At 40.5% G+C, this 15,439-nt stretch overlaps 1 protein-coding gene across 4 annotated transcripts in view; it reads left to right on the top strand.

The window, feature by feature from the left end:
* DHX36 (DEAH-box helicase 36) overlaps positions 1 to 15,439 on the top strand; it is a 40,452-nt gene that overhangs the window by 16,130 nt on the left and 8,883 nt on the right. For all 4 annotated transcript variants that reach the window (XM_084847309.1, XM_084847308.1, XM_084847310.1 and 1 more), the window contains exons 12-22: positions 1,031 to 1,118; positions 2,967 to 3,022; positions 4,371 to 4,435; positions 5,405 to 5,548; positions 7,220 to 7,337; positions 10,600 to 10,698; positions 12,279 to 12,452; positions 12,681 to 12,767; positions 13,459 to 13,542; positions 13,641 to 13,740; positions 13,828 to 13,918. In XM_084847309.1, coding sequence (XP_084703435.1) covers positions 1,031 to 1,118; positions 2,967 to 3,022; positions 4,371 to 4,435; positions 5,405 to 5,548; positions 7,220 to 7,337; positions 10,600 to 10,698; positions 12,279 to 12,452; positions 12,681 to 12,767; positions 13,459 to 13,542; positions 13,641 to 13,740; positions 13,828 to 13,918 — 1,106 coding nt within the window. The remainder of the gene's footprint in view (positions 1 to 1,030; positions 1,119 to 2,966; positions 3,023 to 4,370; positions 4,436 to 5,404; positions 5,549 to 7,219; positions 7,338 to 10,599; positions 10,699 to 12,278; positions 12,453 to 12,680; positions 12,768 to 13,458; positions 13,543 to 13,640; positions 13,741 to 13,827; positions 13,919 to 15,439) is intronic.

Here is a 15,439-nt window from a genome sequence, read left to right as displayed (position 1 = left end):
GGGCCTTTAAGACCATCGAGTCCAACCCTGTGCTCCATGCAGGAATCCAAGTCAAAGCATCCCTGACAGATGGCTGTCCAACCTCATCTTGAATGCCTCCAGTGTGGGAGAGCCCACCACCTCCCTAGGTAATTGGTTCCGTTGTCATGTTGCTCGAACAGTTAGGAAGTTTTTCCTGATGTTCAACCGGAATCTGGCTTCCTGTCACTTGAGCCCATTATTCCGTGTCCTGCACTCTGGGATGATCGAGACGAGATTCTTCTCTGTGACACTCTTTCAAGTATTTGGAGAGCGCTATCTTGTCTCCCCCCAGTCTTCTCAAGGCTAAACATGCCCAGTTCTTTCAGTCTCTCCTCATAGGGCTTTGTTTCCAGTCCCCTGATCATCCTTGTTGCCCTCCTCTGAACCCTATCCAGTTTGTCTGCATCCTTCTTAAAGTGTGGTGCCCAGAACTGGACACAGTACTCCAGATAAGGCCTAACTAGTGCTGAGTAGAGGGGAACTAGTACTTCACATGATTTCTTAGCTTACTTCTGTCAAAGGCAAGCAAGGATTATGTTCTTTCCCGATTATTCCTCAAGAAACAAAATCAAAAGAACTGCAAGTGACAACTCTGAATGGGCTCCAGAGCCTCTCTGCCATCCCCTGTTCCCATTACAGCCCCTAATGCCCTCTTCCTCATTTCTGTGCTCTATTACGTTTTGTGTCTTTGCCAATGGAGAGGTTGATATTACAGTCCATTCTTTAACTTCCTCTGTGGTCTAACTGGAATGGTGTAGTGATTTATGTGTCGTGAATAGTGGTGGTTGTGTGTGGGGTGGGGGTGGACAGCAACCCAGCTCTAGGCAAAACATGCTGAGATTTCTTAAATGGTCTGTACATGGGATTCTGGTTGCTTCATTAAACCATGGTTAAAACAAACTGTGGCTTAGCATTATCTCTGAATGCAGCCATAGCGTATACTGTAATTGTGTGTTTAAATATGCATTCAAGTTTTTAAAATTTTTTCTGTATATCTGTTTTAATGCAGGAAGGTGCAATACTGGTATTTCTTCCTGGATGGGACAACATTAGCACTCTACATGACCTTCTGATGTCTCAAGTTATGTTTAAGTCAGGTAAAATGTCATCATTAAAAGTTTCTTGTGGACTAGGGTTGTTCTTTAGAAACTGTTGCCTAAACCCTCCAAACACTTTCTGCCTTCAGTATCAGCACAGCATCATGGACTGTGGCATTGTGCTGGCATAGCAGTGTATATGTCTCATCCTAAGCGGGCAAAGTATATAGGACCTCACCTTAAGAACTCAGCAACCATTTTCAAATGGATGTTGGTTCACAGTAAATAAATTGGAGTAAGCAACAAAATCAACACTTCCAAACTACTGTTGTAATCTTGGAAGGCCAGGTTCCCTGTACCTATAAAAGCCTACCTAATGTCTCCAGTTGGTGCTCTGAACTTGGGCTTCACTCCCTTTTATTATCCTGCACCTTTCTTTGCTCCATTGGGTGGCTGCCAGAACCCCAGACCCTGCTATCTTTAAAAAAAAAAAAAAAGTGTTTTAAGGCAGCATGTGGTTGAACCAGGGTTTCAACAGCCACTGAAGTAGTCAGTAAGTGGGGCAAGTGATAGCATCTTGGGTGACAGGTCAGGATGTTGGCTGGCAAATCCCTCAATTTAATAGTGAGGCTCAAATCTTATAGACATATACCTGGGAGTTAGTACCATTGAACTCAGTGGGGCTGACTCCTGAATAGATTTATCTTGAATTGCACTGTAAGTTGACTACTGAAAAGCACTAAGCCTGACAGTCACCAACCTTAACATGGCTTTACATAATAACATGAAAAGAAAAACAAGCAACGGAGCCACAAAAATGCCTGTTCAATGTGTCCAACGTTTGTCCAACGTTTCAGAGAGCAAGTCTCCTTCAGGGGCTGCCTGTACTGTCTATAGCCATTTAAACAACTGAGCAACAAATGGTCGGTTTAAGTGGATATAGATAGTGAGGGCAGCCCCTGAAGTAGGAGGCGTGCTTTCCAAGACTTCAAGCGAGCACACGAACAGGCGCTTTTGTGATTCAGTCACTTTTCATTTCAGGTTTGTCTTGTTTTTATTTTTACATTATGACATCACACAAATATGAGTCAATACAGAACAAATGCCTAAAGCATGGTGACCTCTGCATTTGTCTTGTTGAGGGAATGACAGCTTGCCTCTATGTAACGTTTGGTAACTGTTTGTGAACTGTAGATTTGATTATGATGAGCACAGTAGAATCCCTGTTGGCTATTACCATCAGTAGATCAGAGTTTACTTTGCTCAAAGTTGTTTTTAGATATATGTTGTCTCCAAGTGTACTGTTTGTGTGTTTTATGTAAATGGGTTTAAACTTTGTATACTGTAGTTTAATTTTTTTATTTTTGTGAACTGCCTAGAGAGCTTCAGCTATAATTATTAATGCAATTAATAATAATACTTGTACTGACCTGCTATTTTCCTCACATACATTTACCTCCCCGCCATCTACTTATTAAAATATGGCAGTCATAAAGTTGGGAATAAATGTCTAGACATATACTGTATGTGTTTAATGTAACTATTAAGATGGAAGCTAATAATTCTAACAATACATTTAAAATTATTAAAGGATTCTATTTAAATTATACCTAGGAACTTTCAGAGTTCAAAACCCTTTTCAGTTTTAATACTACAAGGGAATATTAACAAAGATATGTAAAAGGCTATGTATTTTCTCTTCATTCTTAGCAAAAGAAAATAATTCTCTGTGGCTCTACTAAAAATAGTGCATGAATTGTGTTTCTAGCTAATGAGAAATAATCTCTTCATTAAGAACTATTCATACAGCTGTGCCTCCTTATTCTTCAGCGCTCTCTAGTTTTTTTTCAGTTCCACTGTCCAACTGAATTTTACATGGAGTACCATAATGGGTATTTTAATTTTCAGATAGGTTCGTTATCATACCTTTGCATTCGTTGATGCCTACTGTTAACCAGACCCAAGTAAGTACTATAATTGACAATGATCATAATTTTAATAATACCTTGTCTACAATAAAAATACATTTTGTGCAGCGTATGTGTATTCAGTATTTGAACTAAATTAGAACCAGTGCTAAAGCTAAGCTTTCACAGAAGTACTTATGTTTACTTTATGTTCCAGTAAATTTGGTTTTTAAAGCAACATGAAAAACAGACTTCTTCCTTACTGCTAGTAAGATGAAGGGCATATTCAGACAATATTCGTCCTGGAATTTCCACATATGATGAAATGGGAAATAGTTCATGGGCTCATATAACCTCTTCTTCATATGATCAAGAACACAGTGGGCCTTTTCATACGTGCATGGGGGGAGGGTAGTTAGGGTAACTGGGGGGGGGGGTAGTTAAAAAATTACAGGCGGGCCTGTCAGACAATGGAACCATGCAGTGCCACATGGTTCCACTAACCTCCCCCCATCCATAGATACCTGGCAATCCTACCGGAGTGGTTAGTGCGCATCCCGATGTCCTCTGTGGTATGAACGGGCTCACAGTGGCTGAAATGGCTGCGTGACCATAAAGTCCGCAGCAGCTAGAGTGTTGCCTGCAGCGGTGGACCCTCTAGCCGTCGGATTCTATGGTCGCAGTCTGGAAGTCCTCCAGAGCCTGTTTAAATGATAGGGGAGCCTACCAGAGGACATGGTAAGCCACCCCAGAGGTCCTTAATGTTTTTGCAGGGGGGTTAGTGGGGGTGGCTTACTAACCACAGGGAACATGGTTTTCTTCCCCCATATGACACATGAAGCCTTCGTGGTTAGCGGAAGTTCCCTAACCATCATAGCTTCCTGTTATATATGAACAGGGCCAATATCTGAACTGGGAGGGACCCTACTGCTTTGATCATGGGATCTCCCTGACTCTCATGCAAATGCTTTTCGACAGATTAAAGATTGTAAATTGGATTCAGACTTAATCATATTTAAAGCAGACCTATTGAAATCAATGATAATTATTGGGTTGAATCCAGCGTTGGTCATCTACTAGCAAAACAGATTTCCCTACCCCCCTGCCTTAAATCTGCTCCAGAAGGTTAGGGGGCTAAGTCTGGATCCAACTCCATATCCCTTATTCTGAATAATTTTGTTGGTAATTCTGCTTTTGTAATAAAACCTTAATAAAAATGTTTCAGGTATCCATTAATGCATTAATTGCTCTGGTATTTTAATTTAGAGGGTGTGTGTGTGTGTGTGTGTGTGTGTGTGGACTGAAGAATGTAAATCCAGTAAACAAATTTTAGGATGAGAAATGGATTCCTAAAACTTATTCTTCCTCTCTCTCTGATTTGATTTTCACACACATTTTCCTTTAGGTGTTTAAAAAGACCCCTCCTGGAGTCCGTAAAATTGTAATTGCTACCAACATTGCTGAGACCAGGTAAATCTTATTTTATGTTTCTAGCAACACTTGAACAAAAGTGTTGGCAAAAAATATAGTATCTTAATTTAAAAGTTTAAGGAGCTTAATTCCTTTGCACAGTGGAATGAATAATACAAGAAATTAAACAGTTATGCTTCTTTCTGTGTTTTGCTTCATCGGATAATTTTATTTGGAAATCTGATATAGAATGGGTGTACAAAGGGAAACCACACATTTCAGCATTTGGAAACTGGGCTGCAACTCCGAGAATAAAGTTGGGGTCAGCACCTGTGGAATAATTGCCTTTCCTCTCGTAACTCTCAGAAGGTGCCTGTGAAGCTAGAAAAAAGGCATACAGCCCATGCCATGTCAGGAGTAGTGAGTCTCCTTTGCCAGGGTGCCTCAGACTCTTCCCTCCTCAGTCTCTACACAGTGATGGGTGTGTGTGTGTGTTTGTGTGGAGGAGAGCTGTCTGACCTGGATTTGCCTGCTGGATAGCTACTTAAGTAAAACTTAACAGTGGGAACTTGATAAGTTTTACTTAATCTAACACAGACATGCTTCAGACTGTATCCTAAGACTGCAACCCTAGGCATGCTTACTTATGAATTCTATTAATTTAAAATAGAACTTTCTTCCAAAAAAGCATGCTTATTGTTTAATGTCTCTACTACAGCGTAAATGGGTCTTCTGACAATCTTAGCTTTTTGTATGTTCAGTATGAGGGTTCATGCTACAGTTTGAGCAGGTTAACCTTGACTCTGTCAGATGCCTGCTTGACAGATGTGTTGCTTGTTAAGTAGGAGGTAGCAAAACTGAAGCAAGTAATTACTGTTCCTTATGACTGATTGTATGACCACCTACTAGAGAAGGGCAATTTATACGTTTGTAAGGGGTGGGAATTGTCTTATAGACTTCTCTGTGCAAACAATCTGTCTATCTGATGGAGGAGAGCTAACCATTTCTCCCTATTTCCTAATTCTGCAGCATCACCATAGATGATGTGGTATATGTTATAGATGGAGGAAAGATAAAGGAAACTCACTTCGATACACAGAACAACATCAGCACGATGGCCGCAGAGTGGGTTAGCAAAGCAAATGGCAAGCAAAGGAAAGGTAGAGCAGGAAGGTAAGAGGTGGTGACCATTATTATAAAATTGACAGAAGCAGGGAAATCTTGGCTATCATGATGTTGAACATTTTCTAGTTTACTTTAAGCATTTAGCTTTTCATCTCACTGTGGTGACTTCCTTGATTCTGACGTTTTTCCTATTGTGACTTTATTTGCTGGTTTGGAACTGCTAGGGGTCAATTGTGTTCTACTTGACATATGGATGGTAAACACAATTAGTATAGCAGATTCCAATGTACTTTAAAGGGCAATAGATTGGGGCATGAGGTAGAACCTACTTTTTATCAGAAGCATCTTTGTCTTCAAGCATCTGCCAAAGTAGGCTCTAATCTATACAAGTTAATACCAGAATATGTTAGCCTTTAAGCTGCCACAGGACTTTGTTCATTTTTTGCTACCAACTAACATGTATCTTATTTTAAAAATTATTGATTCAGTAGCCTGATTTCCTACACTGTAAAAATGACATATAGAAAAAACAATATGTAAGCTATTTGATGGATAAAGCAGTAAAAAAAACACCCTAGTATCTAACAGATTCCCCCAAATAAAGTATCTAGACATGATCTGCTACTACTGTGAGCACAGCACCTGCACATAGAAGTGTCCTATATGTCTCAAAAGAGCCCTGTTTCCTTTCTTCCCCTGCCTGTTTGCACAGGCAGTGTGATTAGGGGGTGGGCTCAAGAGTACAAGTACTTGGTACTGAGTTGATGGTGCTGTAAGTCCTGTGTGAATGAATCATGCCCATGGATTTTCCAATTAACAAAAATTATCATTTTTTACACTTCCTGTATTACTCTGGGTATTATCCATCTACTAGAGATGTCAGCTGAAAAAGCTAAGCATCAACTTCCTGTGACTATTTGTTTCACTCCAAGGTATTAGTACCTGAAAAATGCTCACACTCTCCAATGAGTTACTTCATATCTTCCTGCACAATTTAGTTAAGACCTTCTTTTGTCTTGTTTAATCATTGGGAAATGAACTTCCCTTGAACTTTTGATATTCAAGTGCCCTGGTGAAGAGAAAAACATCTTATGTTGAATCTAATATAACATCTGGTTGCCTTAACAACCTGAAAGATGCACATAGCTGTGATATTGCACAGAATTGCTTAACTCATCCTGAGTGAGACCAGTTGGACATGGCCTGTCACTGCAGTGATGGGAGATGTAGTCCAACACATCTGGAGGGCACCAGGTTGGGGAAGGCTGCCCTAGATAATTGCATCTCTTTGTAATGGCTGCTTGAATCATACACTCGGCCAAAGGATGAGGATTTAAGCTTTTCATTCTCCCACCATAGCTGTTCTAGTTCTTTATTTTGAAGTTTTGTTACAATTATATACCACTTTTCCATAAAAGGAATTACAGCTGAACAGCTGTAATTTCATAAGGCATCCTTGGGGGTGGGGGTGGGGGCTGTAGCTTAGTGGTTGATCATATGCTTTGCATATAGAAGGCCCCAGGTTCAATCCCTGGCTTCTCCAGGTAGGGCTAGGAGAAAATCCTGCCTGAAACCCTGAAGAGACACTGTCAGTATCAGCAATACTGGGCTAGATGGAGCAATGGTCTTAGTATAAGGCAGCTTCCTGTGTTCCTATGCTGTTACTACACATGTGTTGGAGAAGAAAGTACTTGATAGGAAATATTTATTTTCTTACAGAGTACAGCCAGGTCACTGCTATCACTTGTACAATGGTCTTCGTGCCAGTCTGCTCGATGATTATCAGTTGCCAGAAATCCTGAGGACTCCTTTGGAAGAACTTTGTTTGCAAATCAAGGTAAAACATGCTATTGGATGAACCTTAAGGTCTGGCTCTGTAGGAGTAGCAAACCTTCTGTTCTGGTAAAGGGTTTAACAGAGCAGGTTTGATCCAAATTGTGTGCACATTGGGGGCTCCTATTGCCATGTATTGCAGATGGAATATTGAGTTCACAAGATAACCTTGTCTTCTATAACTAGCAGTGGGAAAGCACTGCTTGTGTATGGATTTACATTGCAATCTGAGCCCCCTTGGTGTTCAGTTTTGCAGGTTGGGCATTGGTCCACTTGCTTTTGTTGCATGAAGTGACACCGTTTGTGGCAAGGAGCAAAGCTCTTACTGTAGTTGCCTTTATGTTGTGAAATGACCTTCTTAATGAGGTGTAACATTCCTTTGTTTAGCCTTTCCGGGTGAGTCTAAAACTCACTGGTTCTTTGTGCTGTTAATATTTTTGTGAGATTTTGTTGTTCCTGTTGAGAAATTTTACTCCGTTTTAGAAACTTGTATTTGTACGTTTGTTGCTCTGTTTTTATTTATTTATTTATTATTAAATTTATTAATCGCCCATCTGGCTGGTCACCCAGCCACCCTGGGTGATGTACAACATACCATAAAACAATTTAAAACAATAAAATTCTACCATAAATTTTTTTTTAAAATACCCTAACCCACCCCAAATGCCTGCCTGAACAACCACGTTTTTAATGCACGACGGAAGCTCATTAAAGAGGGGGCATGACGGAGTTCCCTAGGGAGGGAGTTCCACAGAGTGGGGGCCACCACAGAAAAGGCCCTCTCCCTCGTCCCCACCAGTCTAGCTGTCCTGGCTGATGGGACAGAGAGAAGGCCATCCGAGGCTGATCTTGTTAAGCAGCCTGTCTGGTGTTGCTGGAGGCGCTCCTTAAGATAGGCTGGGCCAGAACCATATAGGGTTTTAAAGGTCAAAACCAACACCCGGAAAACAACTGGTAACTAGTGCAACTCCATCAGCACTGGAGTGATGTGATCTCGCCGGCGGCTGCCTTTAATCAGGCGAGCCACCGCGTTCTGTACCAGCTGCAGCTTCCGAACCGTCTTCAAGGGTAACCCCACGTAGAGCGCATTACAGTAGTCTAAACGAGAGGAGACCAGGGCATGTACTACCGATGGGAGCAGATGGTCGGGAAGGAAGGGGCGCAGCCGCCGTATCAGATGGAGTTGATACAGCGCTGTCCGGCTCACAGCTGACACCTGAGCCTCCATGGACAGCTGGGAGTCCAAAATGACCCCCAGGCTGCGGACCTGGTCTTTCAAGGGTAGCCGTACCCCATTCAACACCAGGTCAACATCCCCCAGCCTCCTCTTGTCTCCCACCAAAAGTACCTCGGTCTTGTCAGGGTTCAGCTTCAGCTTCTTCCTCCCCATCCAGCCACTCACCGTCTCCAGACATTTGGACAGGGATTCTACGGCCAACCTTGGTGAAGATTTGAATGAGAGGTAGAGCTGCGTGTCATCCGCATATTGATGACACTGCACCCCAAACCTCCTGATGATAGCCCCCAGCGGCTTCACATAGATGTTAAATAGCATTGGGGAGAGGATGGAACCCTGTGGCACCCCACAAGTGAGTGGCCACGGGTCCGAAACCTCCTTTCCCAGTGCTACCCTCTGGTACCTGCCGGAGAGGAAGGACCGGAACCACCGCAATACAGTGTCTCCAATGCCCAACCCCTCCAGGCGGTCCAGGAGGATACCGTGGTCAACGGTATCGAAAGCCGCTGAGAGGTCGAGGAGAACAAGGAAGGAGCATTCACCCCTATCCACAGCCCTCCTCATATCATGCACCAAGGCGACCAAGGCCGTTTCTGTCCCATGCCCAGGCCTGAAGCCCGATTGAAATGGGTCTCGATAATCAGTTTCTTCCAAGTGTGCCTTCAACTGCACCGCCACCACCCGCTCAATCACCTTTCCCAAAAATGGCAGATTTGAGACTGGGCGAAAGTTGTTCAGAACTTGAGGATCCAAGGAGGGCTTCTTTAAGAGCGGTCTTATCACTGCCTCCTTTAGGGCTGATGGCATCACTCCCTCCTCAAGGGAGGCGTTCACCACCGCCTTGATCTGTGCTTTATAAAGCTCTGTGCTTTATTTTAAGTTCTATTATAGGCTGCCTTGAACTTTATAGAGGAGGGATCTAAGTGTTTTTTTTTTTAAATATTTGCATCTTTTATGAGACTGTTTAAAGTGTGTAGTTCTGTGTTTCACCCTGATAATTGAGAAGGCTTATTTAAAATAAAATACAATCAAGCACACTATTCTTGTAAGATTTAAACCTTAAATAGCTATCTGAAAATAAACAATACTTATACAATAAACCATGAGCTTCTTTATGAGCTAGTCTGAGATCCAAGGAACTACTGAGGTGCACAGAAGGTGTTTGCACTGTCTCACTGGCACAAACAGCTGACCTTCATGCCATATCACCAGCTGTTCTTGCAACTCCCCTCCATTTCAAATGAATGCAGCATGAAGATGAACAAGTTCAAAGCCCTGTTGGGTTTACAGAACTAGTTTCACAGTTTTGGCTCGTGGCTAGAATGGTTTGTCCCTGACTACCAGATCACATTTATAGTTTAGAATAGTCTTCCCCAAATGGGTGCCCTCAAGATGTTTTGGACTTCAACTGTCATCAGCCCTAACCAACATGGCCAGTGGTCAGAAATTATGGGAGTTGTAGTCAAAACCATCTGGAGGGGGCCAGGTTGGGGAAGGCTGGTTTAGAAGGACTTGCCATCTAAGGGTTGCTACTTTACCTGAGCACTAAACTGTGGATTGACACTATGAGAACAAGTCCTTGAATTCTCCCTCCTCCCATCACAAATTCCACTTAAGTTACTTTCTTTAGTGGCAAAACCTAGCTTGCAGGGCAAGTGGAAGCCATAGTTTGTTAGATTGGATATAGCTTAGTATGTTTGTGTAATGGGTCTGATTCTTTGTTACCTTCTTTGTTTTCCATCTAAGAACGTTTGCTATCCTTGTAACTAGCAAATGCCTTGAAATGTCATGCCAGTTATAATAAAGTTTAAAGTTTGATCATTTGTAAGTAGGACTCTGTTGCTACCAGCTAACCATTAGGGGTTTATTTCTGAGGCATGCTGTTGGAAGTTCTGGTACTAATCTTTCAGGTTAAGTCTAAAAATGAGTCTGGAAGAATAATAGTTCCATGTCAACTCTGTAAATAATAAAGATTAATGTTATGCACCACAACTTGAATTTATAAAGTTTGAACTTCATTTTCTTCCAGATTTTAAAGCTTGGAGGAATTGCTCATTTTCTGAGCAAGTTAATGGATCCACCATCACGTGATGCTGTGTTGCTGTCCATAAAACATCTAATGCAGCTGGTAATTTTTGTTTACGTACTAATAAGCTTGTCTAGAGTCAAGAATATTCAGGCATATTATTTACAATTTAGTTAGGAAAAATGAGCAGCTACCAAATGCTTGGGATGCTTGCTACAAAAATGCCACCCAGTTATCTAAGCTCTAAAAAATTTTAGCATCTAAAGCAAAGAGTGAATCTGCTGTAACAGTTGATGCCTAATTTTTAATAAACTTCTTGTTATAGTGAGAAGTGCAGTTCTCCCAGAACAGATCCAGGAAATACCCTAGTTTTGCCTTTTGGAAATTGCACACAAGCTCTTGTTTTTGTTCTTCCAATTACAGATGTTACTAGAGAAATGAGGAAATTTAAACAAAATACGACAGTAAATTATTTACATGGTTACTTACAAAGCTCAATGGCAATGTATATTCCTTTACTGGTTTACCAGCTATGCAACTTAAATTGTGGTATTTTATTCATTGTTAAACTGCTTTGGGAGCTGCAGTGTGTGTGTGCGTGTGTGTGTGTGCGCGCGCGCGCACGCGCGTGTACACTTGTAAATTCTAGAAATTAAAAATCACCTGCTCATGGTTGTATGTATCCTGGTCATTTGCTGATATGCTTGTACACCCATTGATCTGTGATCTGAAGCATCTGGATATTATTTGACAGCAAGCATATAGTCTTCATGTTTGCTGAAGAATAGACAATGAAGGCAGTGCATATGAAGCCTCAGAATTCTGGGGATTCAAACAGTCAGTGGATGGGGCTTTGGCACACCACCGACAGCATCTTGAGCTGCTTCCATGATTATCATCTCTGTGTTTACACCATGGCATGGTAATATCCTTCCCCTCTTGTTTATTTCTTTATTACAATTTTGTCTTTGTAAGCAGACCTGGTTATTCTAGTTAACTGACACAAGTTCTAGTTCTAAAACATGAAGTGCAAAATTTGGGTTTCCGTAACATGGTTTACAACTGCATGCCTGAACTCCTTCATACAAAAATATTCCTCAAACCTAGAGACTGGCATTTCTGGGTAAAGGCTAGGGTAAAGAACCCTTATCCTGATACTCTTGTTTCGTATGTGCAAGGAACAGTTTTTGTGTAGAGGAACACTTCATTATGTGAAGTACTGAAGTGGAACAGTTGAACTGTTTACCTACCTCATTTTAGTGTTTGTGACAAATAGGTCTTAGTGTAATCAGCATGTATTCAGTTACATTTCCTTAGGTAAATGTTAAAGCTGCTAGCATTCGCAGGAAGTTTGATATGTTAACATTAATAAGAGCTTTAAAATAAAGCTGGAGGAAAGATGAAAAAAAATTGTAGGAAGAATGTGTTTTTAGGAAAACGTGGTGCAAAGAAATACAGAAAAGTAGCAGATACTCAGGTGTAACGCTATGATTCTTTAATATGCGAGTTGACATTTTAGAATCTAATATACTGCATTACAAAGGCAATTTAATAAGACAGCCATCTTCATGATCCTAATCCTTCTGTTTCACAATAAATATCAGCGATCCTGCCCTCTTTTCCATCACTTTTGGTTTTTCATTGTTCCTGTTCTTCCCCATTTTATGTCCTCTTTTTAACAGAATGCATTGGACAGACAAGAAGAATTGACACCTCTTGGAGTCCATTTGGCACGATTACCAGTGGAACCACACATAGGAAAAATGATTCTCTTTGGAGCTTTGTTCTGCTGCTTAGATCCTGTTCTCACTATTGCAGCCAGCCTCAGCTTCAAGGACCCTTTTTTCATTCCTTTGGTAAAGTATCTGAAGAGAGTTAAAAATAAAATATAAAACATCTTAATTTATGTTCTGAAAATTTTAGTAAAAAATGGCTGGCAGAAGGCCTAATTTCAGCAAGGATTTTCCTTTCAGGTATGGAAACTTATAGATGGTTTTAATTTCTTGTATCTGCAGCATATTACTCCTATTTTATTTTTTGAAAGGAAAAAAAACATAGATTAGCCTAATGGTTTTCTTTTTAAGGGCAAAGAAAAAGTAGCAGATGCAAGAAGGAAGGAACTATCAAAGAATTCTAAAAGTGACCACCTCACGGTTGTGAATGCTTTCAAGGTAGATATGCTGTAGTTTGCAATCTGTGGTTGATTCACAATGGAAGAATAGCTACCTCTATGCTTAAAATAACAGCATGAAAAGCACTCTGATATTACAGAGACCAACTTGCGTTGCACAGTGATAAAATCTTCAGGATGCTTATTGGTTGAATCTGTACTTGATTTACTTAGTGGTGACAAACTTTTTCTATATTGCAAGTAGTTTAAGCTTTGTATTCCAAGTTTCATTGTATCCATTTCTACTGTAATTCATTCTACACAATTATATAGAGATTTAATTTTTAGTCCAGTGTTGTCTCCAACTTACAGTTCATGAAGTGTCTTTTTCTTTGTTTTGGAGACCAGGAGTAGTTATTATAATTCTGGAGCTTATTCTTTTACACATGATATAAAAAGGAAATGGCTTAACTTTTGCTTTTTGCCTACCTCTGCTGCTCAGTTCATTCTGATCAGGATGTATTAGCATAAACATACAGCTTTATGAAAGAAATTATTGTACTCCAGTTTTTTTAAATAATTCACTCTAACTGCAGTACTTTTTACTTTAGTTCTTTAAGGCTTTATACAGTGCTTTCTAATTCCACCTGGTATCCGGCATCCAATTCTGTTTTTAAAAAATCACTCTACTCAGTTGCAGTTTTTCTTTGAGATATTTACAGGACCTATACTAAACGTTTTTCTGCTTTCAGGGGTGGGAAGAAGCCCAGCAGCGTGGCTTCAGGTGTGAGAAGGATTATTGTTGGGACTATTTTCTTTCTTCAAATACTCTGCAGGTAACATTTGTGTGTCTCTGGCAGGAAAATGTGTGCATTTGAAAGATTTCTTTTGGACAGATCTGTAAGAGCTGATGGGGGATTCATTTGCTCTCTAGATGCTGCGTAACATGAAAGGACAGTTTGCTGAACATCTCCTTGCAGCTGGGTTTGTGAGCAGTAGAAGCCCCAGAGATTCCAAATCCAACATTAACTCGGGTAAATGCTGACGGGGAGCAGTGTCACGGGTATATTTTCAGTTCCCCCTTTATGAATCATTGTTCACCTGACTGTCTTCTCTTTCAGATAATGAGAAGTTACTCAAAGCTGTTATCTGTGCTGGTTTATATCCAAAGGTTGCAAAAATCCGAGCAAACTTCAGCAGAAAGAGAAAAATGTAAGGCTTTTGAAGGTCTTTTGGACTCTTTTATCATGAATGTGTGCTGGTTAATATGTTAAAGACAGTGACCCAGTTCACATGTCATCAACAACACATGGCTTACAAACTGTGTATTGCTGAAAATGCAGTGGGAATGCGCATGCTGGTTCCTGCCCTCCATTCCCACTACAATAAACCATCTAGGGACATTCCCTCCCTAGGTTGGTTTATGTGACATTTGAACTTGGAACTCTGTGTTGTTGGGGGCGAACAACTCAGTGCTTGAACCCATAGTTAAACCATAATACATGACATGGGATCATGATAATTAGACGTATAATGCATAGTGTTCCCCAACTGACCACAAGCTTCTTTAAAGTAATCCTTTCTATCTGTAATGACCGGAGCACCCTCTTTATCTGCTGTTATTGTCTTCTCTTAGTCTTAGGCTTTCAGAGGTGTGTTTCATTTCTTGTTAGGATTATGCCAAACATGTTCTTCATGCTTTTCCATCTTCTAAGCTTTTTGACCACTAAATACTGAAAAATCTTAATTTAAAGATTATTAGAGGGGGGGATTATATAGTGAGCTGGGTTTGAAAACTTCTTAATCTTCATGTGAGTAACTCCCTTTATCTTTCAAGAAATCAGCTAATCTAATATTCCTGAGTAACACTGTGATTCTACCATCACCCAAAAAGAATAATGTCTTCTAGTGGGTACAAATGAAACTGCTGCCATATTTGGATTAAGCAGGGTGCAGTAGTATATTTTTGCCACCAGGGGGGGTTGCAAATTAAAAAGTCTGAAAATGTGTTTATTCAGTAGATGGCTAGCAAAAACGCATTAATAATTTTTTTTTTTGAGATGCTGGGTGAGAGTAATGGCCAGAAAGATATATGTTCAACTCCCGTGTACGTTTGTGTTCTCTTCTATTAAGAACATAAGAGCCATGCTAGATCAGACTGAGGGTCCATCTAGTCCAGCATTCTGTTCATGCAATGAGCTGCCCATGGGAAACCCACAAGCAGGACATGAGTGCAACAGCACCCTCCCACCCATGTTCTCCAGCAACTGGTATACATAGGCATATTGCCTCTGATACTGGAAGTAGCATTTAAGCATCAGGACCAGTAGCCATTGATAGTCTTGTAATTCCATAGTTTAACTAAGAAGTATTTCGTTTTATTTGTCCTGAATCTTCCACCAATCCAATGGGATGACCCTGGGTTCTAGTATTACGAGAAAGGAAGAGAAATGCCTCCCTATCCGCTTTCTCCACCTAATTTTGTACACTTTTGTGCATTCTTTGTGTTCTAAAGGAAGATACTGCATGTATAAACTATTTTCAAAAAAGAGGAAAACAAGTGCGAGACATATAACAAAAACCATTCTAGCATACATCTTCAAGACACTAAGTTGATCTTGATTTTGAAAGGGGAATTTTGGAAAACTAGATGCTTGAAATCTCTCTTCCATTTGCTTTCAGTTCTTATACAAATACCTTGTAATGTGTATTTACACATTTGTTTTTAACACC

Source organism: Heloderma suspectum, chromosome 3 (assembly GCF_057233095.1).
Source record: "Heloderma suspectum isolate Gila_16-S chromosome 3, 16-S_ref, whole genome shotgun sequence".
NCBI classification, from domain to species: Eukaryota; Metazoa; Chordata; class Lepidosauria; order Squamata; family Helodermatidae; genus Heloderma; species Heloderma suspectum.
This window is presented reverse-complemented; position numbering and strand designations above follow the sequence as displayed.